This window comes from Sinocyclocheilus grahami, unplaced genomic scaffold (assembly GCF_001515645.1).
Source record: "Sinocyclocheilus grahami isolate Dianchi unplaced genomic scaffold, SAMN03320097.WGS_v1.1 scaffold106.1, whole genome shotgun sequence".
NCBI classification, from domain to species: Eukaryota; Metazoa; Chordata; class Actinopteri; order Cypriniformes; family Cyprinidae; genus Sinocyclocheilus; species Sinocyclocheilus grahami.
The window spans coordinates 2,987,151-3,010,501 of record NW_015505285.1 but is presented as its reverse complement, the minus strand read 5'-3'; the positions used below and the strand labels follow the sequence as shown (position 1 = coordinate 3,010,501).

The following is a 23,351-nucleotide window of genomic DNA, read 5'->3' as shown; positions in this document are numbered from 1 at the left end:
GACCTCTAAGCTGCCTTTACTTCACATTCTGCCTAACCCTGGTCATAAAACCCTTCCTGCAAATTGGAGCTCAATGGAGGAAACATGGGTTGAAATAATGCAAGTCCACCTTGAGTGCTCTTTCTAGCACCCAAACGACATCTGTAGTCTTTGCAACGAGCAAGCCATTAAAAGTCTATACTAAAAGTCTGAACTTATTGTAGTTCTTATTGCTGAATAATTTACACACTGATTCACAGAAAAGAGAGAAGCAGTATGGTTTTATCAAAGCAACAATGCATGAGATGGAAATTTAAGTTCATGTCACAAAAATAGCAACACTATATTGACTGTATTCCTAGAGCGCACAAGCCAGCAGCCAATCACTAAGTTATAAATGACATGCAAACATTGTTCAAAGAGAAGATGGGACATGACAGTTTGACTGTTTGTATATGGGACATATGGAGGAACTGTTGACTTTTCCAATTGGAGCTGTAATCTTTTGTTTGCCCATGCATTTCTAAGGCTGATTGTCTGAATGATCTGAACAATTACAGGCTAAATGTGTTTGCCAGCCACACAGAGCACCCTGCACCCCTCTAAAAAGATCAAAAGGGAAGATTCCCCCTCCTTCTTCATCTCCTTTCAGTCATGACAATTCAGCTGGAAAGCCAACCATAAATGATTTTTTTTTTGAACTTCCAGTATCTGGGACACAGTTATTCAGATACCTGAATTTCAGAGGTTAATAAATTGAAGAACAACATATTTCATCTACATGAACTGTTCGCACAAATATGTAAATTATGTAATTATTCATTAATACATTTTATTTGAAGAATCTTTTATCTGTCGAGCCTCTAAAGGGGAAAAGCACCATTATAGGAGTCTGTATGACTAATGCACCATATTCCAAGTCATACAATAGCTTTGTATGAGAAACACACAAATGTAAGTCATTATTAACTGATAATCTTCCCCTCCAGTGAGCTGATAACTTGAGAATTGCTGTGACTGGATCATTGAGTCAGTGACTTCAACTCAAGAACCGGATCAGTCCAAGTTGTGAATGAATCACTAGGAATGTTTTTAACAGGATCAGTGATTCACTGAAAAGATCCAACTCAAAAGACTGATTCAAATTGAATTAAACATATCTTATGAATGTACCAAACAGAGCTTTTCCATTAATATGACTTAAATCTTGTTGTTCTGTTTTGCATTATCGCACCTGAGACTTACAAATCATTTGGAATGACATTAGAATGAAAAAATGAATGACAGAATTTTAATTTTTGAGGAAACCATACTGTTTTCAAAGGTTTTGAAAGAAATTAGTACTTTTATTCTGCAAGGATGCATTAAACTGATCAAAAGTGACAGTAAAGATATTTAGAAGGTTACAAAAACTAGATTTAAAATAAAATAAATTCATCAAAGAATCCTGAAAAATGTATTACAGTTTCCGCAGATACACAACACAAATGCTTTCAACATTGATGATAATAAGAAACGTTTCTTGAGCTCCACATCAGACTGAAGTAATGTCTGCTTGTTCAGATTTGCCCTCCCAGGAGGAATGAATTTTATTTTAAATGGTAATAATATTTAACAATATTACTGGTTTTACTGTATTTTTAGTTAAATGAATGCAGCCTTGGTGAGCATAAGATCCTTAATTTAAAACATTAAAAAGTCTCAAACTTTTGAACATTAGTTTAGTACCTAAAGCAATAAATTCATTGACAAAATATCTTATTGATATTTCTTTGATTTCTATTTACTTCTTGATGTTTTAAACAGCTTATGCACTCATTTTACTTATACCAAACTCCTATTGTTGCAAAAGAGATTATCTGTTGGTAAAGCATGCAAAACTTTAGTAGTGAAGTCTGTAAACCATGATTTCTATAGAAACAGAGAGCAAGAGGATGAGGCTGTTAAAGAGGTAATATCTGTGACAGTGAATTGAACTAAACTCGTCTCCATAAAGGAGATAGGGAAAAGTAAAGGATACAGAGGCCTGCGTAACTTGGTCACCGCACTGAATGGGCTGAGGTCAGGCCACCACTTTGGTTCAAACAAAGGCAGCCACCAAGTAGTCACATTACTGACAATCACATACCATAACCTAGGATCAAATGGCCCCATTGTGGCACTAATATAAAAAACATGTTGTAGAATGACAAGCGGTGAATGCTTACATGAGATGGGGTCCTCTGTCAATTACAAGACACTCACCATACAAAAAGAAGAGGAAGCAGAAGAAAAACATCAAGGCAATTGAATGTGCCATAGAGTGAGGGGTGGACAAGCTGAGTGATTGGAGGACAGGCCGAGGGAAGAAAAGAACAAAATTGCATTCCACAAGCAACTGAGCATGTCTTCAGAGAAATTATGTCTATAGAGGCACAAGAGATGAGAGGAGAAGACGAATAATAACAAACCTCAATAAATAGTTTCACAAATCTATGAGATAAAGCAATTACTTTCAAAAAGTCCTTTATTAACATATGCATTAAAACACGCTTTAAACATGTTAAATAGCCATTAATTGTTTTTTTTCTTGCTTCTTCAATGTGTAAGCTCATAATGGTGTAAAATAGCTTTGACTACTAAATAAATTAAATTACATCTAAATGATCTATTTTTTCTACCTCTTTTTAATAATACAAATTAATTTTCAATGTTTTTATCTGTGCATGCAACTTATTAAGGGAGAGGTTTGAGTAAAAATTTTAATGACTAATCTTATTATATTTGGTCATTTTAAGATTTATTTTTTAATTCTTTTTTTCCCATTTTTTTATCTCATGAGCTAGAAAACACATTGTTTATATTGAAACCAGGCTGCGTCTTTTTTATTCAGATATTTTATTTATTTAAAAAAAGACAGCATTAGAAATGAAACTCACATTTCCAAGGAATCATAATCCTTATCATGCTGGTCATCACTGACCAAACCACTATAAGAAATATGTTATATGCTCTTTGTGAACTTCTATATTCTGCATGGTAAAAAGTGAAAAGTGCATACTTAACTATTTTTTTTACACTAGAAATGGGGTCACTGAAAAAGTCCTCAATGCTTGTAATTTATATATATATATATATATATATATATATATATATATATATATATATATATATATATATATATATATATAATTATATAGGCTAGGCCTAGATAAATTCTTTACAATCTAATGCCATATGCATCCCCAAATATTATTTGCAACTTGCATTTGTTTTTGGAAAAAGGAAAATATTTTTCCTTTTCTTCCTTTTCATAATGTTTTTATTTTTCATATGTGAATACACTAAATACAGTATTTATAAACTACATTTCAATTTATTTAATAATTAATAGAGAGAGAGAGAGAGAGAGAGAGAGAGAGAGAGAGAGAGAGAGAGAGAGAGAGAGTCATCATAATCAACAGAAACAGGAGTTAAAACCCGTAAGAGCTCCAGCGACTGTTCATACATACCGCCTGAATGAACGGTACCGCAGAAACCCGGATGGATTTAAGTCACTGGCTCTAGTCAGTCACGTGACTCTACTGGTTGTGATGGCTTCCTTCGCTTACTGTAACTACACGCTTTGAGAAAAACATGGGCTTCTGCGTATTCCTGCGTCAAACCGACGAGTGTCCTCTCAGTAATACGCTTCATATTAGTGGAGGCAGACACAGCGTGATAAAGAAAAGAGGAAAGGCGCTGATCTGGAGAAGAAGCCGCGATGTTTCTGTTTCAGTTACCCGAGGATGTGCTCTTCCTCGTCGGATCCCAGATCGCTCTGCCGCCTCTCACAAGCGTGCAAGAGAATCTACATGTTCATCTCCAGAGACGCTGTTTGGAGGAAAATAGCTAAAGACATTATTAACACTGGCATGACACGACAAGGAATAGATTTGTAAGGATTTTGAGATACACTAGCTGTGTTGCTAGCTAATAGTTCTCGGCCTACGCATAGAATAACAGAACTACGTAGACTGCGTAGGGCAACGGGCATTCATAGCATTCGTGACGTAATAAAAACAGCGTATGTTGAGATTCAGTTCCGTTCTTACGCTGATAGTCACGTGGGTTTTGTTTACAGGTGCAATCTACGTAAGAGGGGCCTGAAGACAACAAATTGGAAAAGTAATATATCTATAAGCAGATGAATAGGATGTTGGATTGTAGTCAACCTGTTTTTCTTCGTATAATTGTTTAGATTAGAACAAATTGAACTAGCACTTCAGTCACTTTCCACGAAAACGAACTTTGATGTGCCGCAAAAATTTTTGAGGACGAATATGGTTATGTCTTACATTTTGAATGCACCCTGTTATCATATAATTCTATTCATTTGTTATTACAAAAATTAAAGGTAAAATATTACAAAAACGTTCCTTTTATTACCAAGAATGGGGGAAAACCCTTTGTGACCCAAAAAAATACATTATTTGGAAGAACTGCAGAAAGTTAAGTAATAATAATAATACATTGCACTTTCTTAATTTTTATTCACATTTTTAATGTGGAGTTAATTTTTTTTCAAGCTCTAAGCTCAACCATTCCACAAAAAAACTTTTTTATTATTTATGGAAAATATGGGTCATTTATGATGCTGATTGTGTACTGAATTTGGTTTGACTGCCTGAGGTTGTTGGTCAACATTTTCTGCAGGTTAAGCACTTTCTTTAACTGACCATTATTTGAGAAGTTAAAAAAAATTAGATAAGTTTCAAATGCTGTGCTGTGTCCTTTTTGTGGAAAGTGCCAAGTCAAAAACATTTGTATTATAAGCTCGCTTACACCAGCTAAAATTATTACAACATTTTTGTACTATATTGTTAACACACGAACAAACAGGTTGACAGCTCTGTTTATTTTTAAATCTATGATATAATAATGTATATATGTAGTGTGCATTTCTACTAAACAGTCTACACTGTCTGCTGGAAGGAAATTCTGAAAACCTATAAAGAAGCAGCGTATAATTTCAGAGTCCTTTCAGTCTTCTTCTATAGGGGAGCATGAATACAGCAGTTTCTTTATTTTGCCAATTATCTAAAGTAAGCTCAAATTATCTCAAACATTCTTCATTAAATTTGTTCAGGTGTCCTTCTATTCCTCTTAAGGACAGAGTGAGGGTGTCCCACAACTGGATCCATGGAGTCTGTCGTAAAGAAGTCCTTTTAAAATGGAAAATTAAGTAAGTTATTTTATATTCTTTATATATAAGCCTAAGTTCTTTAAACTTCAGTCAGATTTATTTTGCACTTTGGATGTATCAAAATTGGAAGCAAAAATAACTTAAACTGTCTATAAAATAACTAGCCATATACAGATGCAAAAATACAATTGCTAAAACTAGTAAAATAAAATGGTTATAATGTGACCCAACCCATACTTTGAAAGGGAGAAGGGAAAAAGGAATTTAAAAGTAAGTTGGAAGATGTCGTACTTTCATTGTCCAACCCCAAAATACATATTTTTCAGACATTTATCCTCTGACTTAGAGTGTGTAGTTGACCTTGCCAATATGGACAAGACATTATTGTGTTTTTTATTAGCCTCCTCGTCACCTTAAGCCCCAAGATACAGATTGAGCTACAGAAAAAACATGTGTAGGAGTAATTTCCATTCCTTGATTGTTCGCCCACAGCTTGTTGCCGTGGATACAGCTGGACTGTGATGTGCTGTATCTCTCTCAGGCAGCAAACATCAGTGCGTACCATCTGAGAGCTGAGGGGGGAAAGTTACAGAACAATCGAGTGGCCCTGTTCTCGGGTCACCAAGAAGACGTGTGCAGATTCACTCTGACAGACACACACCTTATCAGTGCAGGAGGGTAAATCCATGTTCTTTTTAGTCATTTGTTTTATTTTATTTATTGTTTTACTATAATTATCACGTCAGGAATCATATGAACAGATTTGATTAGGAATTGCTTCTTCAAATCTTATAATATAGTCACTGAATAAAATAAAATACTATTTTACTTTTTTTTTTTTTTTTTTTTTAAATGAGAAACTGATGTAATTTCCATTAGCACACAGAGACTATCAGCGACCTGTATTCTTCGCCTGAATGGTAAAACAGGAATGTGCTTGTTTTCCCTCTTTTTTTGTTATTGTGCCACTAGGTATTTCCTAAATTTAAACACAGTAAAATATTAACTACCGTAGTTCAGCCATGCAGTGAGTCCACACTTTATTGTTTGATTGTTTGGGATAGTTTGCTGTTTAAAACATATGATGATGAAAATAATAATAATAATTATTATTATTACTACTACTACTACTACTACTACACATTTAGTTTACAGTCATAAAATACAGTACAGAACAATATAAAATAAATCATAGCATATATTGAAAAACATAAATTCTGCATATTCTGCAATTCTGTTAAGACTTTTGAGTTATAATTAATCAGGAATAGCCAATGAGTTAATCCTAAAATACAATGCTGCTTTTTTAAAAATTATATCTCATTAATATTTATTTGCTATAATGCTCTTCTCTTCTGAATTTCTTATTTTAATTTTAACTTCTTTAATTTTTTCAGTGACAGTAAAATAATTGTTCATGACAGAGGAAATGATTACTCTGTGGAGTATTATGGTCACAATCAGGAGGTGAACTGCATTGACTGTAAAGGGGGTGTGATAGTCAGTGGCTCCAGAGACAAGACTGCAAAGGTGAGATTGTACACTCTATGTTTTGCTTTTGTTTTAATTTAAGTAAATATGGTAGCTACTGTATGTCCATGACTAGGTTTCTTGCATTGGTTTCTTTTCACTCACTCTGTGGCTTTCAGTAGAATTTGAAGTTGACATGTACAGTATATAGAAGAATTTTGTTACAGGAGACAGTTTGTATGCAACAGTGGGAAGTAAATCTTTAAATCTGTCAATTTGGACCCAGTCCAATTCAGTTCCACTTACTCAATTATTTATTTAAATTGGAGTTATATTCAAGGGTGCCTTGAAGCTGCTTTGTAGAGTGACCCTGTGCTACTGTTTGGCAGATCTATTTGGTATTTGGACATCCGAAGTTCATACTTCAAAGATCAAACATTAAACATGTTTTTACTATTTTTGAAAGAAGTGTCTTATACTCACCAAGGATGCATTTATGTGATCAGAAAAAAAGATAATATTGTGAAAGATTGTTACAATTTATAATAATTGATTTCCATTGTAATATATCTTGAAATGTAATTTGTTGCTGTGAAGGCAAAACTGAATTTTTTGATGAATAAAAAGCACAGTATTTATTTGAAATATACTTTTTGTAACAATATAAAGTTTTTATTTTTGATCAATTTAATAAAACTTTGCTGAATAAAGTTATTATTTATTTATTTTTAAATCATACTAACCCCAAAGCTTTGAACAGAAGTGCTGGTTAATGTCTACCTGACTCATGACTTTAGTACTGTTTGTAATTTCATTTTAGATTTGGGCTCTGGCTCCTGATCGATTTGGGCAGTGCTTACATACAATCCCCACATATGACAGAGTGTGGTCGGTGGCCATCAGTCCATCTCTATGGTAAGTCTATACTCATGATTGAGTTGTGACATGAGATTTGTCTAGTCTCTGTGATTAAGAGTCTTAGTAATGCTTACAATATAGCCTACCAAAGACCTTTCTTCCAGTGTTTGATTAATTTTCAATATTGGATAAAGCCATATCATTCAAAACCTGAATGACTTTCATCTGTGGAACACAAACTCTTGGTAACCAAACAGCTTTGAGACTTGACTCAAAATATCTTCTTTTATGTTATACAGTAGAAAGTAAGTCATACTGGTTTAGAACAACATGAGGGTGAGTTAATAATGACAGAATTTTCATTATTGGTTGAAATTATTTAAAAAGTGTATTTTTTAACATTCTGCCTGAGACCAAATTATTTTAATGTAAAATTAGGGATTCAAAATCTAAACCTGGAAACAAACAGAAAATTGTAGAATTTTGAATAATTTCAAACAAGAAACATGGATGAAAATAGAAATAGGCAATATTTATACTTTTGCACTATTTCTAGGTCATATACAACCATATTTATGGCATCGATCATCCTAATCATCATCATGGCAATCTTCTTTGAATTAAAGCTCATCTTGCACAAGATTGCAAAATGTTGATAATTCAATTCAACTTTTCTGTCAGATTGTTAAGCAAACAGAAGCATTTTCCCTAGCATTTTCAGAACTTTGAAGACTGTATTTCCTTCTATATCCGTGATGCTCTTCCAGTTTCAGGCCGTCTCACTTGTTAGACATTATGTGTTTGATTCTGCCGCATACTTCATACTCACTGGTTTCCTCTGTTCTTCTCACCATATGAATCACCAACAGACCTGAACATCAACCTTAGCTTTCATCAAAGTGAATTTGAGATCTTGCAAATAATGAATGTATCAGTGGGTTTAAAAGAGCGGGGTGGGGGTGGCGGCATTGTTACGGCTCGTGAGGTGAAGTGGTCATAGACAGGGCAACCCAAAGCAGGTGGCCAGACCCTTTTTTAATACATACTCTTCAATTTATTGCCATGCCATTGCTTTGAAGTCAATTAGTTCACACCTCTGAAATGCAGATGGAGAAGAATGTGATCCCGGCCCCTAAAGGCTTAGAAAGCAGAATTTTGCCATCTCATGGTGTGAAAAAGACCCTTTTTGTGGGCCTAAAACTCTCAAATGTACCCTACAGTGTTTTTCCCGCTTCTCAGCTCTCACCAGGACAGTGGCGATACATCATTGAGTGTTTCTTTGTGTTTCTTGACTTTTTAAACACAGAAATGTGTTGAACCATCCAGTTGATAAATCGTTACAGACTTTTGAACTTTAGAAAGCTGTTTCAGTCTACAACTGGTTAACCGTTTTTCCCTCAATACATCTGGGAAGTTTCCCGATGTGATGAGCTGTTTAAACAAGTGTGGGATGGAGTGAGACAGGCGAAGAGGGAGAGAGGAAAAAAACGTGCAGGATATTATGGTGAAGCGAGGTTGCCTTTGCTTTTGCTGCCTTTGATTGCTCAGCCATGTATACTCCCACACGCTTAATGACACGCAGGCACATGAAGCTGTAACACTAGCGCAGACAGAGCCTCCACCTGCCCCTGATCCGTCAAACGCACCTTCACAGCACTGCTGAAGGAATGGAGACACTAAAAGACACCGACCGACTCGCCGCGTTCTCATCTTTTGTCACGACAAGGCCAGAAGAAAGCCACTGCTACTTGAGCAGATGCAATGGTTGAACGCAGTTTTAGTCACTCAGCTGAGTTATTAATCCCCACTGCCCCATCTCCTCAGCCAAGAATTTAGGTTTCAAAATAAGAGACGATTATCCACATCATTAATTCTCCAATTTGATGGCTGAAATAGCAGGCCTCTGAAAAAGACTGTTGGACCTAGATAATGGACCACACTTCTTTACACATATTGACGGTGGGAGAAGTTGATGAAATTGACTTGAAATAAAGGCGTCAACTAAATCAGTTTTTTTTTATACTTTTTGATGCCTTGGCACCAAACCTATACTGACCTATAACGATCTATTTATAGTGTGAAAAAATTGACAATTGAGTGAAGTGTTTAAATTATTGTAAATGCCTTGCAAATAAACCACCGTTCATAAGAAATTCATGATTTTATTTAGCAAGGATGCATTAAATTGGCCAACAATGATAGTAAAGACATTTATAATGTTACCAAAGATTTCTATTTCAGATAAATGCTGTTCTCTGGAACTTTTAATACATCAGAGAATCCTGAAAAAAAAAATATTTAACAATAACAATGATAATAATAACCAAATCAACACCAAATCAGCATATTAGAAGAATGATTTCTGAAAGATCATGTGACACTAAAGACATTTTATAAAAGTTTTTGCTGTATTTTTAGTCACATGTCTTGAGACTTCTTTCAAAAACATTAAGACATCTTTTAATCTTACAACCTCAAACATTTGAACAGTAGTTTATTTTCTGGAAAGTAGTTACTTTTCATTAAGTTGACACTGTATCTTTTTAGCTGTCAATTGAATAAATTAATTGTGATAAATGTCATGATATTAACCAGTGTTTAGAAAGCAGAATAATTTTTTTATTATTTATTACAATAATTATTATTTAGCTTTTTCATATTTTATATTTGAAAACTTGAATTTATGTTTTAAGATTTATTTCTATTATATATATTATTAATTTATTCTGAACTTTTTAGAAAACCTCTGAACTAACTTACTAAACTTTTGTTTATAAGCAGACATTTAAGCATATTTCTCTGTGATTTTCTGGCCATGTGGAATCGAATCAAAGCACATACAAGATGAAAGAAAAAATTCCACTTCCACTATTTGATTTTGAAGAACATACTGTAGCAAAGCTGATATTTTTGGGCCTGCTTAGTTTTGTTAAAAGCTTCATTTCCTCTCCAGATTTTCTGTTTCGTATGTTCAAGCTCCACCAATTAGAAGAGCAACAGAGAGAGTGTGTTCTGATTTCACTCCTGTAACAGTCAGGAGCTGAAACCGTAGACGGAGAGGGTTTCAAAATAGTGATTGCACAGTGTGTTTTAATTTGGAAACCTGAAGGAATAGATGGGAAGCCCTTGTGTTGCAAATGTAATTGTTCCAGCTTCACGCTTGAGGTATCTAAAGGACAAGGAGCAAGAGAGGAGACGCTGCAGTGAGCAACGGGTCCAAAAGAAGGGGTGAGGGACAAAGAAAAGAGAAAGAACAGAGAGAAAGATGTCGAAAGAGTGTGCATATGGTCGCCTCTGACACTCAGGTGTTAGGGGCTGTATTGTTCCAACCCAATGAAGAATCACACTTGTGTATAAAACAAAAGAACCGTGTAAAAAAAATATAGCCCTTCTCTCTTTTTTCCCACCACCATTTGCTCAGGCTCTGAATTGTATTTCTTTCTTTTTAACCTCCCTCCTCATCTGTTTTGTAACCCTCCCTCCCTTTTTGCCGTCGTTTTTTCCAAGGAACGTTATCTGAAGGTCTGTTAGTGGGATATTCCGGCCGGAGCGAAATGCCAAGGTTGACTGTCGTCTATCTTTTTGCAGTCACTGATCCTAACCGTATCCAGTGGCCCTTGAGATTGCTTTTACAATTTTAGGCACCTGGGTTTTTCACAGCATTTTATGTCTTTCATATTGGACCATCTTCTCAGGTTTTTCACTAGTTATTTCAGAGCGTAATGCGTGCGAGCGGTGGACAGGACCGGTCCTGTGCAGACTTGAAGAACTCCACGGTGACTGCATGACTTTCACAGCTGATGTTGCAATGTGAACGCTAGCTCTGAAATTCCCTAAATGGTGTCATATGGCTAGCGGTCCCAGCCTGAACTGTGAGACCGCTCCAAAAAAAAGGCCACTCTCCCATTGCGAAGGTAATGGGCACTCTGGCTCCCTGCATTGTTCTCATTTCACTCCAGTGGGTTGCTCTTCTGCTCTGAATTCCATTTACAATCTCATATCAAAGAGACAGCAGCGGCCATGTTGAAGGAAAAAACAAAAACGGTATTCACAGAAGCCCAAATGATTCCTGATTCTTGATCTGTAACCCGTGAGCTTGCCTGGATCACCCCCGCCCCCTCCATTCCCCCATCTCAGTCTAGTCTTTGTCTGCCATGTCAGACTTCAGACTCTCACCCCAAATGTTGATTCATCTGCTCCTGTGTGAGCAAAGGCCCTGATTGCTACTAATGGCCTCTGATTAGCATACATTTTCGTCTCATCTCGAGGACACTGTTTTAGGACCTGGAATGACTTGTTCAGTTGGTAATGTGGCTCTCAGAGGAGAAAGCAACTCTTTTTCTTTTTTTTACTCAACTCTTTCAGTTGCTCTAATTAGAGCTAAAAACAGTTTACATGGCAATTAACCTGCATGCTCTCTTTCATAATCACCATATGTAAACTTCTTAGCAAACTGTGTGATTAAGGAATAAGCAAGAGCTGTGTTATGGGTTAAAAAAAAAGGAAGTTTTCATTCTTTATTCCGCCAGATATATTCCCATGTTCATGTTCATATTTACATATGAAATCTGAGTGAAATAGATGAAGGCAATACAATGGCAAACAAATTACTTTTCCTTCCAAATTTAATTGCTTAATTTGATGATGATCAATTAATTGCCTTTCAAGAAGTTATTATACACTACCTTTCAAAAGTTTGGGGTCAGAATGATTGAAATGATTTTTCTTTTTCTTTTTTTTTTTTGCTGCAGTAAAGTGATCAATCGTGACCGTACAAAAGATTTCTATTTCAAATAAATGCTCTTTTGAATTTTATATTCAAAGAATCCGTAAAAATGCGTCATGGTTTCCACAAAAATATTAAGTGGTTATCGAGCAATATTAAGTATTGCATTTTTAACTATATAAAAATAAAAAACAGTTATTTTAAATTGTTATATTGCACAGTATTACTATATTTTTGACCAAATGAAACATAGCCTTGGTGAACATAACATTAAAACTTTCAAAAACATTTAAAAAAGCCTACTGACCCCAAACTTTTGAACGGATGCATTTTTTATTGTATTGTTTGACTCTTTATTATATTACTAATATTTGTACAATTTTAATGTATTTTTACTAAACTATTTCACCTAAATATCACAGGCACTGGACATTGCATATCTGTTATCCTTCGGACATGCCATCCTTCACTCCTTGTGTCTGTCTGACCCATCCCATTTCAAGTCTTTGCCGTTCCCTTTTTACCACTAGATGCAGAATTTGTAGGGAGCGCCTCTTGTGATAAATAGTTTCCTGTAGTGTCAGACATGACAGATTTTAACCGACAAGATGGGACTTGTTGAGTCTGGAAGAATCCATCCAGGCCTGGGTAACTCTAGCCAGAGTATATGTAAGGTACGTCGGCTACTCTTCTTCTTGCATATATCGCACACACATGCAGCACAGAGTCTGTCAGTTAGTTCATTAAGCTTGTTTGATATAAAGTGGGGTTTAGGTTCATCTGATTTTAGTTTGATGTCAGCACTTCAATGGCAGAGAAAGTAGAGAAGTGTAATTGTTAGCCTGAAATGTGTAATTTGGTCTTGTTAATCCCACATGCACATCTCACCGATCTTGAGAGAATTATGTTCGTTTAGCTTTTTGGACGTTGTTTAATTATAGTTTAGATGAAGAGACCTCACTTGGATGATCAAATGCGCTTGTTCTCATTGGCCGATGCAAATTGTTACTGTTCATCACCCAGGGAGTTTTTAAACATGGCTAATCAATGTCTTATGCAGGGAATCTAAACACAGATAGCAGATATTGATAATTTTGTGCTTCTTGTATGTTAGGATGGGATAGGCCACATCACGTTGAACAGAAGCGCTCCTTCTATCGTACTGGCTCAAAGAGCACAGTACACACTACGTTGAACAGAAGCACTCCTTCTATCATACTGGCTCAAAGAGCACAGTACACACTACCTCAGTAGTCGCAATGAGCCCACAGCGACCAGGCAGGGAGGATGAAAAGGGACAGGGCGCAAGTGTCAAAAAGAGAAGCAACCCCGAGGAGAAGCGAGAAAGGCTTCTTTTTGGGGAGGCCTGTTTTGTTTAGAGTTGGTCAAGCACAACTACAAAGATGTTGCAGGGGTACTGCCTTTGAAAATGTCCAAAGAAAATGATTGTTGGATAAACCGCCCCCAAAATGCCACTCTCTGGCAAACGAAGGGAGCGTGACCTATGACCCTCAGTATGAAAGTACAGCGAGACGTACTCCTCTATACCACCCTAAGCTCACCCGCCCCAATTTCACCCCCCTTTGCTCCACCTCATTCAAGCAAAAAGAGAGAGAGAAGGAGAAAAAAAGAGTGAAATTCATGTCATTCATTTTGCTTCTCATCTCTCTCTCTCTCTCTCTCTCTCTCTTAAGGCTGGGAGGGCGAGCCGTGTCTTGGGAGTCAAGAATTCAATTAGTTAAAAAAGGGGAAAAAACAAGAAAGAAAGCAAGAAAAGAAAGAGTCTGCAACAATAAAGCGATAACGGACAGAATGTGCGTTCCCACACGTTAAATACAGGGCGCTTACTACTGAAAGCACAGCATGGGAGCTATAGCCTCAGACTGCAGGTGGTGTCCTGAATAATTGCAGTCAATATGCCCCTTCTATGCAGGCTTTGCACAAGCAGATCATTACACACATGCCACATACAGGTGTTCCCCAGGCGCATTTGAGATGGAAACTTTTGTTATTCCCTAAAACGCATTTCTGCTCAGAAGTTAGCTGGGGAGTTCAGCTCTGTGGCTGTGGTGTAATGCACGACTGACATAAAAGTTGACATAAAAGTACTGTTGACATAAAAGTTCATATACATTGTCACAGTACTAAAAGAGATCATATTTAACTTAAAATATCGTTTGTTGACAGTGAAAATTTTAAATCTGTTTTATGTCAGAATGCTTCGGCATTTTCCTAAGCAGCCTGTAGCTCCAGATGGAAATAACAGTACTAGCACAAGCGGCGCTGATCCAGGGCATCATAAATGGAGCTCCAGACTGTGACTGAAATGGTCAGAAATGCGACAAAAAAAAAGCAACAATAATTTCAAATCTTCTTGGATGGAAAGGCAGGTAAATAAAGCGGTATCAGTTTGTTAAAAAAGTTTTCGGTATCGTAAAGTATCTCTTCAGATATCTTTCTACTCTATGTAAAGACAAACACATGATGTCCAATTCAGAAACAAATTGCTTAGATTGTTTTTTAATGATTAGTCAAAAAGATTCACATTCTCGAACTCTAGTTCGCAATTTGATTTAGATTTACTCAGCCATTGAATTGTTTAGAGCTCTTACTGATTTCACAGCTGATTCCCTTGTGATTCCCATTTTCAGTCTGATTTTAATTAAACATGAACCATTATTTGTGGTTAAAGATAGATTGTCATAGCAAAATATTAGTCATTCTCTAGCATAGTGAGGCTCAGTTGGAAATCTTTGTTTTAGACCAGCCTGTTCACACCAAGCACAATAATTATAAAGATAACTATATTAGCATTTACACCAATGGACCATAACATTCTGTTACTATACTATATAGTGTGTGCTGCATTTTTATCATCTGATACGTAAAATTCTTGAGCTCTTTAAAGTCAGATGGATTCTGATTGGCTGTCAATGTTTTTTCTTCATCAGCTGGAAAAAAAATCTTCTGAAAATGGTTCCAACAACTTTGTTCTTCTTTGTCATTATGGTTATAGCTGTGGTGTGAACTTCCTATTATCTTGGAATTAGAATGCTTATTAAAACTTTGTAGTTATTGTTCTAGTTAACATCCTTGTTGTCAACATGCATTAAAACTTTAAGGTAAATGACATTTTGGAGCCATAATATTTAACTTTTTTCTGTTTATTAACTATTTCGTAATTTGTCAACAAAATTTTGCTCCTAATTGTTTAATTTTAAGAGCCTTTTATGGCTCCCTTTAATTTTTTATTATCTGATGTCCTGATAAATGTGTGATTTAATTAGTGGCAGGTGATGAGGTCTGCGTAAACTAGCTGCTGACTTTCTCATGGCTTTTTTGTGTGTGTTTTTGGTCTATTTTGATGTGGTGCTGTTCCACTCGGCTAAGCAAAAGGTGGTGTATGGAATGTTCCTCTGACCTCAGATTCAGGGGACATGAACAGAAAGCCAAAAGGTCTGTGAACTCGGGTGTGAGCTGAACAGGGGGGTGGGAGGGGGGCTTGGGGGAGCTGGGCTGGAGGGTCGACACAGAGAGGGAAAGAGAAAGACCCTGTCTATTGTGTTCCTCCAGCCAATATAAATACATCATAACCCTTTTCAATTCAAACATATTTAGGGACTAAGATGAAAGCACTCTAACATCCCCTTGAACAAAGCCAGGGGTCAGCTATAACAAATGAACAACATCCACTGCAAAGCCGATGCACGGGGGGTTAAACTCCCTTTGAACCCTGTCTTTACCCATGGGCCTTTAGGACAGGCTGAGATGCATTTGGGTCAATAGATTTATTTCACTGCATATTATAATCATTACACAATTAATGACAATTTAACTGCCATATTTTTAATTTAGGATTATTTGATTCTCTTTTTGCGTTTTATGGACGACCGTTTCGTGAACCTAGGAGAGGAGGTAATTCTGACTTTGCTATGACAATCTGGCACTTTGAATGCGGAGTTTTGCGCATCGTGTGTGTGTGTGTGCGAGAGAGAGAGCGCGAGAGAGAGACGGGTTCACATCACAGTGGAGTCAGCTGTCTTAACCGTGGCTTGTGTACTGCAAACACATACCAGCTTCATCACTGTGTCTGTCACGCGACTCCGTTCCCCTTTCGGGCTCTGTCTTTACATTTATTTTGAAAGATGAACCTCGCGATTATGGTAAGGGCCGTTACATTTCCGATGAGTGCTTGCGGTGTTCGGCCAATCACAATGCACTGGGTCAGCTGGCCAATCAGAGCAGACTGCGCTTGTCGGAAGGAGGGACTTTGTAGAAAATGAAGCGTTTGAGAGAGGCGGGGCATCGAGGACCTACAATAATGTACAGTATTTGAAAAATAATGTGTTTTTTGAACATTAAAGCATGTCAACATATTCTGTTACACCAAATACACCAAATAATGATCTTTAAAAAAGCATCAAATGACCCCTTTAAAACTCTAACTAAAAAGTCTTTACACTAGAAACAAAAGGCTACCGAAAATGATAACATTTAAATTAGGTGGTTTTATGCAAGAAAGTATTATTTAACAGCTAAATACATTAATTTATCATTTATACCAAAAAAATAAATGTATGTTGGTTAAATCAAGTAGAAATGCTATTTAAAGGGGTCATATGATGCGATTTAAATGTTTCCTTTCTCTTTGGAGTGTTACAAGCACTTGGTGCATAAAGAAGATCTGTAAAGTTGCAAAGACTAAAGTCTCAAATCCAAAGAGATATTCTTTATAAAAGTTAGGAGTCAGCCACACCTACCTAAAACGGCTCATTCTAACACGCCCCCACATACCTACGTCACGATGTGGGAAGATTTGCATAACGCCGCTCAAATGTTCACACAAAGAAAGAAGGCGTAACTTTTATTCTCGCTGTAGTATTGTTGCTGCTGCCATGTCGAGACGCTGTGTGTTTCGTTGTGAAAGTGAAACAATTTTGCTTGGCCTTCCAAAAGAGGACGATATCTGCTTCGTCATGCCTGGAGCTGATCCGTGCTGGTCGCTGAGGGAGTACATCAACTTCGCGCTGTGGATCGCTGGATCAGCTTTCACTGTGGACGAAGCAGAGTCCAACCCGGGGTCGTCAAATGTGGTTGCCGCAAGCCCGCCGGCCACTCCTTCGTCCTTGAGATATTCAGCCAATCACAACGCACTGAATATAGCTGGCCAATCAGAGCACACCTCGCTTTTCAGACCGATGAGCTTTGTAAAAATCGACACATTTCAGAAAGGCGGGCATAGAGGAGAAACAATAATGTACAGTATGTGGAAAAAATTTGTTTTTTTAACCTTAAACTTAAACCTATAAACTATAACCTATAAACACATTTCATTACACCAAATACACAAAATTATGTTCTTTTTAGCAGCATCATATGACCCTTTTAAGGTAACAGTTGAAGGTCACCTCTTTTTACAGTGTAGATTTTACAAGGTCTTTTATTTATTTATTTTTTTGTTAGACCAAGCTGGTTTAGGTGGTTGACCTGCTGAACTACCAGCTGGTTAAAACTGGTAGACCACCATGGATCAGCTTCTATTTAAAAAAGAAAAAAAAAACAGCTTGACTACTTGACTTATTTTTCTAGTAGGTTTGCTTTATTTTGCTTGGATGTAAAGCTGTGTACACAATATAATGTGACATATAAAGCCATATAGCATTTTATAATCACACTTTGGAAAAACTGAACGACTGTCATACTGCTGAAAATAGAAATATATTTTTATACTGTTAGTAGCATCTCTATTTTGAATTAATTTATCCTGAATACTGTCAAAGTTTTTACTTTTGTTTTTGTCATTTCTATGAACGTTTCTGTGTACTACTTTATTTGTACACTACCTTTCCAAAAATTTGACGTTGTTGATATAAGATTGTTAAATGTTTTTGAAAGTTTCTTATGCTCACCACAAATTCATTTATTTGATCTTAAACAGTATTATTTTAATATTATTTCAATTTAAAATAAGTATTTTCAATTTTAATATAATTCTAAATGTAATTTATTCCTGTGATGGCAAAGCTGAATTTTCCAAAAGCTATTTTGCCAGTCTTCAGGTTTACATGATCCTCTAGAAATAATTAATTGCACTGATTTGATGCTAAAGAAACATTTATTATTATTATCAATGTTCACCACAGTTTTCACTGTTTAATATGTATGTGGAAACATGATACAAAAAATAAATAAATAATAATAATTCTTTCAAAAAAATCTTACTGAACAATAGTTTACATGTAGTTTGCATTCCACATACAAATAAACAAGCAAAAATATGCAATTATGTAACAATAATTTTAGTTCTATTTTTAAAAAAATATCCCATTATATCTCTGTGGTACACTCAGCACATTTCCAGTGATGTGTGCGGTTTGGTACGAAAAGTGCTTTCGGTGGTCTTGACCCAATACGCGTGGTTGCTTGTGTTGGTTTGGCCCTAACAATGTTGTTACTGTGGAGTTCCTCTCCCAGCAGGGGCTGAATTAAAGTTTGTGTGACCCCGGCACTAATTTCATGCTGCACAGTTCCTCGAATAATGATGTCAGCTGATTAGGTTACCAAAATGGTTGTGTTGGCAGTGAACCCCTGACATGTTCTAATGATCCTGAGGCGTGCTGGGTTTTTTGGGGCAGAGGAGTTGGGGTTCGGGGTGGGCAGCGTGGGCTGGGGGCTTTGGATGGAGATTGTCCGTGCTCTTCGGTTTAGAGGGGGGCATAAGGTCGAGGGAAGGTGGAGGCACATTAGGCGAGAGAGAGGCTTTGACCTTTTACAGCTATAATATCACTAGGAGTTCCTTTCAGATCAATCAGAACTTGTCTGGGAGACAAAAATGTATTTAATTGTGGTGTTCTATTTTTCTCCTTTTCGCTCCCTCCCTTGTGTTTTTTCACAATCGGACTCACTGAGGGATAAGTAATTGAAGTAATAGAGAGTAATAAGGGCTGGGAAGAGAGAGCTTTGGCCTTGCCCCTATTGTATCTTGTGTCACACGGGTTCAAAGGTCAGGCAGCCTGCATATTCTATTAGGGCGCACGGCCTTCATTGGGGCAAATGAGTTTACCCAACAGTAATTAAAATGCCAGCACTGGCCAGGCGAGCTGAATATGGTTGATGGGCCACCGCTAACTGGGTTGACAGCTGCCAAGGCTGTCTTTGCCAATATGCTTGGGCCCTCAATGAACAAACCAACTGAAGCCATCACAGACGAGAGCACATGTTCCCTCAACTTTACTAGCACGCTCTCTCTCTTTCTTTCCGCCTTTTTCACACCAAAAATGGCTTCGCATTTTGCTCCCATATCTCAGTTTCTCAGCGTTATGATGTTGTATCTTAAAAAAACTTGTTGGGTTTTTGTTTGGTACTAATTTTATGATCAATTGTTATGTTTTTACAAATCAAATATTGAAATTCTGTTCTGAAAGCAAGCACACCTTTTCATTCAAGTCTAAAGTCCTGTTCACACTGAAAACGATAACTATATTAGCGCCCACACCAATACACAGTAAGCGCACACTGCAGTTTTATCATCAATTAGGGTGAATTCTAGTGTTGGGCGATATGCTCCATAGTCATATCATCCTATTGTTAGCCCATGAGATACACTGATACATGATATTATCGTGCAAATTTATTTAATTATTTACTTACTTAGTTTCATGGCCGGAGAGTGAACCAACTCCAGGGTACGACTAAAAGTAGCCTACACATTATATCTTTTTAGTCAAGTAGCATATGGATGTTCTAAAATAGTTTAATATGACTGAATTTGTGGTTAACATGATGCCAATTTAATAGAAACATTGTAAGTTACTAATTTTAATACATTTCATTATTAAAGCATTAGCCTCAGGCGATATCTCTGAATATCGTCGATACATTATACTATCGTCTTATCAGCACAACCCAAGTGAATTCTGATTGGCTATGAACATTTTTATTGCTTATCAGTTGGAAAAATTGTTCTGAAGTGATTCCAGCAATATCGTTCCATCATTGTAGTTGTGGTATGGACTCTGTTATTCTTTTAAATGTAGAAAGATTTTAGAACTGTGTGTTTATCATTATGGTTATCGTCCTTGGTGTGAAAAGGCCTTAACAGACCGACTCTCTTATGTGTGTTTGTGTGTGAGTGAGATGAAGGGTCACTGTCCCTCTGTTTTTGTGCTGGGGGTTTGGAGTTGGACACCAGGCGCTACAGAGCTTATTCACACAGGCTGGTTGTTAATTTGAGGCCACACTGGTATTCCATTGTGAAGCCCGTTTCTTTGGTTGATGTTAGTGGGAGGGCATAGAGCCCCCTGCTCTTTCTCTGGGTTTTCTCTAGACGTATGAAAGTATGTGAGAGAGGGAGATGCTTTGTGATTCGTGTAGTTTTACGTGCCTCTCGCGTGGTGCGTCAGTAAGCATTCGCTGCGAGGCACGTTGACGCCACACACACACTTTACTTAGTTGGCACAGAGACTGAGAAAGCATTCTGTCAATGAAAGAGACCATCCCAGCAGGCCGTTGTAGGAATACCTGAGTGTTAAAACAGGCACATTCCTGTGTGTTCACTAGTGTGAGGGCCCTATTGTTCAGCTCACCTCTGAACACAATGCAAAGAGCAGGAGAGCCTTGAGCCTAGCCCGCCAATCCTAGCTGTCCAGGAGGGCTCTAATCCCTGACTATCACGCCGGTCAAAACTGCTGCGCACACACACCCGCCCACTCATACCTGCTCGACTAATTTCAACCCGTCACCAAACTAAAAAGGGGGCATTCGAGTGTTTTTGTTTCGTTTTTCCCCCTAGATGTCTCGTGAACGAAAACACATCTGTGAACAAATCCGCTGTCTCAACATACCCTTCAGACACACTTTACACCTCGCTACGCTCCATTCGCTTTTCAAAATTAGTTTTTAATGCACTGTGTGTATTCTCTCCAGGAGCCAAACTATTACTCCACTGTTACGTCACCTGCTCAGTATTTAAATGCTAAAAGCATTAAATGCTGGAACAAAGATTATTTGAGAAAATGTTCTAGAAAGCACTGAAGACTCTTACATATTTGTATATTATCACATATTTGTATAGATTTTGTAAAGGTGTATTAATAATAATAAATACAAAGCACTACTCTCTCTCTCTTTCGGCTTATTCCCTTTATCAGGGGTCATACAAAGTACTACTTCTACTAATAATACTATTATTATTATTAGTTTGTTTGTAATTATTGATATTAATAAACCATTGCAAGATCTGGCATTATTTTGCCTAAAATTATTAAATAGTTGAATGGTAGTTTTGAAATGTTTTATTTTTTTAAATCGATATTTTGCAATCATTACTAAAGATCTTTATATCTTTGCAGCAATTTTGTGACAGGAACAGCCTGCTGTGAGAATTTTGCTCCTCTTCGAATCTGGGACACACAAAGGTATTTTGTTTCTACATGGTTATTTAAATATTTTGTATTTTTTTCCGATTTATTTTGTAGGAATATTTATTTGATCTATAGAACCTGTTGCTGGAACATGTTCCATATCTTCCATTTTTTTTACTTTTGATTGTTGTAATGCATTTTTGTTTTGTCAGCATATTGTGCAGAGTTTTTACATCTTTTAAGTTTAAAAATATAAATATCATTATCGTTATTATTTTACATAACTAATTAGAATTACGTGTTTTATGAATTGATAGCCATAAAATTGTTTAGTGTTTTCCACTCCCTATCGAAATTACCATTCGATTTTAAGTTAGATCTTAGTTATGTTTAAATGCACAGGCTATCATAGCAACATTCAGTTAAATGTGGTTTCTACATGTATAAAGCTCAAAAATGTATGAATTCTAATGTGTTACTATTTGAAACTGTAAATTTCACACAAAGTGAAAGTAGAACCTTATCATGATGACGGAAGCTGCTCCATTATCCCTTCAACTGAGTCTTTTCTCTTTGGAAAGTTCAAAGCTGACTTAAAAATTCCTGTCATGAAAGGCCAGGTTTAAACCTGATACAACCTGACTAGTTTCTGTAATTCCCCAGCTTTACCTGCTGAATTCAGCCTGCTTGCATGTTGTCAGTCTAATGAAAGTAAAAGAGGAGGTGGGGGGTAGGGGGGGGGCGTGAGTTCCGGTACCAAATGAAGGAAATTTGAGACGGGAAAAATTGCGGAGAAGGAGTAGAGGCGATTCCAGACAAATTTCCCTAGGAGTCACATGTTCTATGGAACACCGGAACACAAAAGTTGAGCCAAGATTAATGTGACCCACTGATGTGGCTGCATTTGATCTGTGAGGCGCGGGTAGCCAGTGTCAGCTTGATGGACACGTGGGCTGGCCGGATATCAGAATGCAGATGCACGCACAGGTAAACAGGCCGTTGAATCAAGTAAGACTCACTGCAACCCTGTTAAACTAGGAACCAATTAAGGTTACACAGAGGTGTGACAGTCAGTGAACAGGCAAGAGTCTTTGTTGAAACAGCAACAAAACAACAGTTTTTCAGAAATTGAATATATTGTCAAGACGTTTGGGCTTGGTGAGATTTTTTTTATGATTTTGAAAGTCCCTATATGCTCACCAAAGCTGCATTTATTTAAACTGTAATAACTGTATATTATTACAATTAAAACAACTTTTCTATTTCAGTATGTTTTAAAATGTAATTTGAATTTTTAGCAGTCATTATGCCAGTCTTCAGTGTCACATGATTCTTCTAATATGCTAATTTGGTGCTCAAGAAAAAATCATATTATCAATATTGAAAATGATTGTGCTGCATTATATTTTTGTGCGAAAACAGTGTTACATTTTTGAAGGATTCTTTGATGAATAGAAATCTTTTGTAGCATTGTAAATGCCTAAACAATTTAATGCATCCTTAATAAATAAAAATATAAAGTGTTCAAAAAAATCAGACTGCCCCCAAACTGTAATAATATTTCACAATATAGCTGCTTTTACAGTTGTTCTTTGAAAAGAAAATACAGTAAAAACAGTTATACTATGAAATATTATTAGCCTTGAGCATAGAGACTTCTTAAAAACAAAAACATTAAAATTCTAGATCCCAAAATTTGTGTATATACTATATATCATTTTAAAAATATATGTATTAAAATATATATATATATATATATATATATATATATATATATATATATATTTATTTT

The 23,351-nt window shown here is 36.5% G+C and overlaps 1 protein-coding gene across 1 annotated transcript in view; it reads left to right on the top strand.

Annotated features, from left to right (window-relative positions):
* The first annotated feature begins 3,535 nt into the window (after nt 1-3,535).
* Nucleotides 3,536-23,351, top strand: part of LOC107588663 (F-box/WD repeat-containing protein 4-like) — a 29,117-nt gene continuing 9,301 nt past the window's right edge. Inside the window, 7 exon segments of the mRNA XM_016276859.1 lie at nt 3,536-3,762; nt 3,764-3,895; nt 5,087-5,182; nt 5,636-5,821; nt 6,541-6,673; nt 7,434-7,528; nt 21,548-21,613. Of these exon segments, the coding sequence (XP_016132345.1) occupies nt 3,722-3,762; nt 3,764-3,895; nt 5,087-5,182; nt 5,636-5,821; nt 6,541-6,673; nt 7,434-7,528; nt 21,548-21,613 (749 nt within the window). The 5' untranslated portion in view covers nt 3,536-3,721.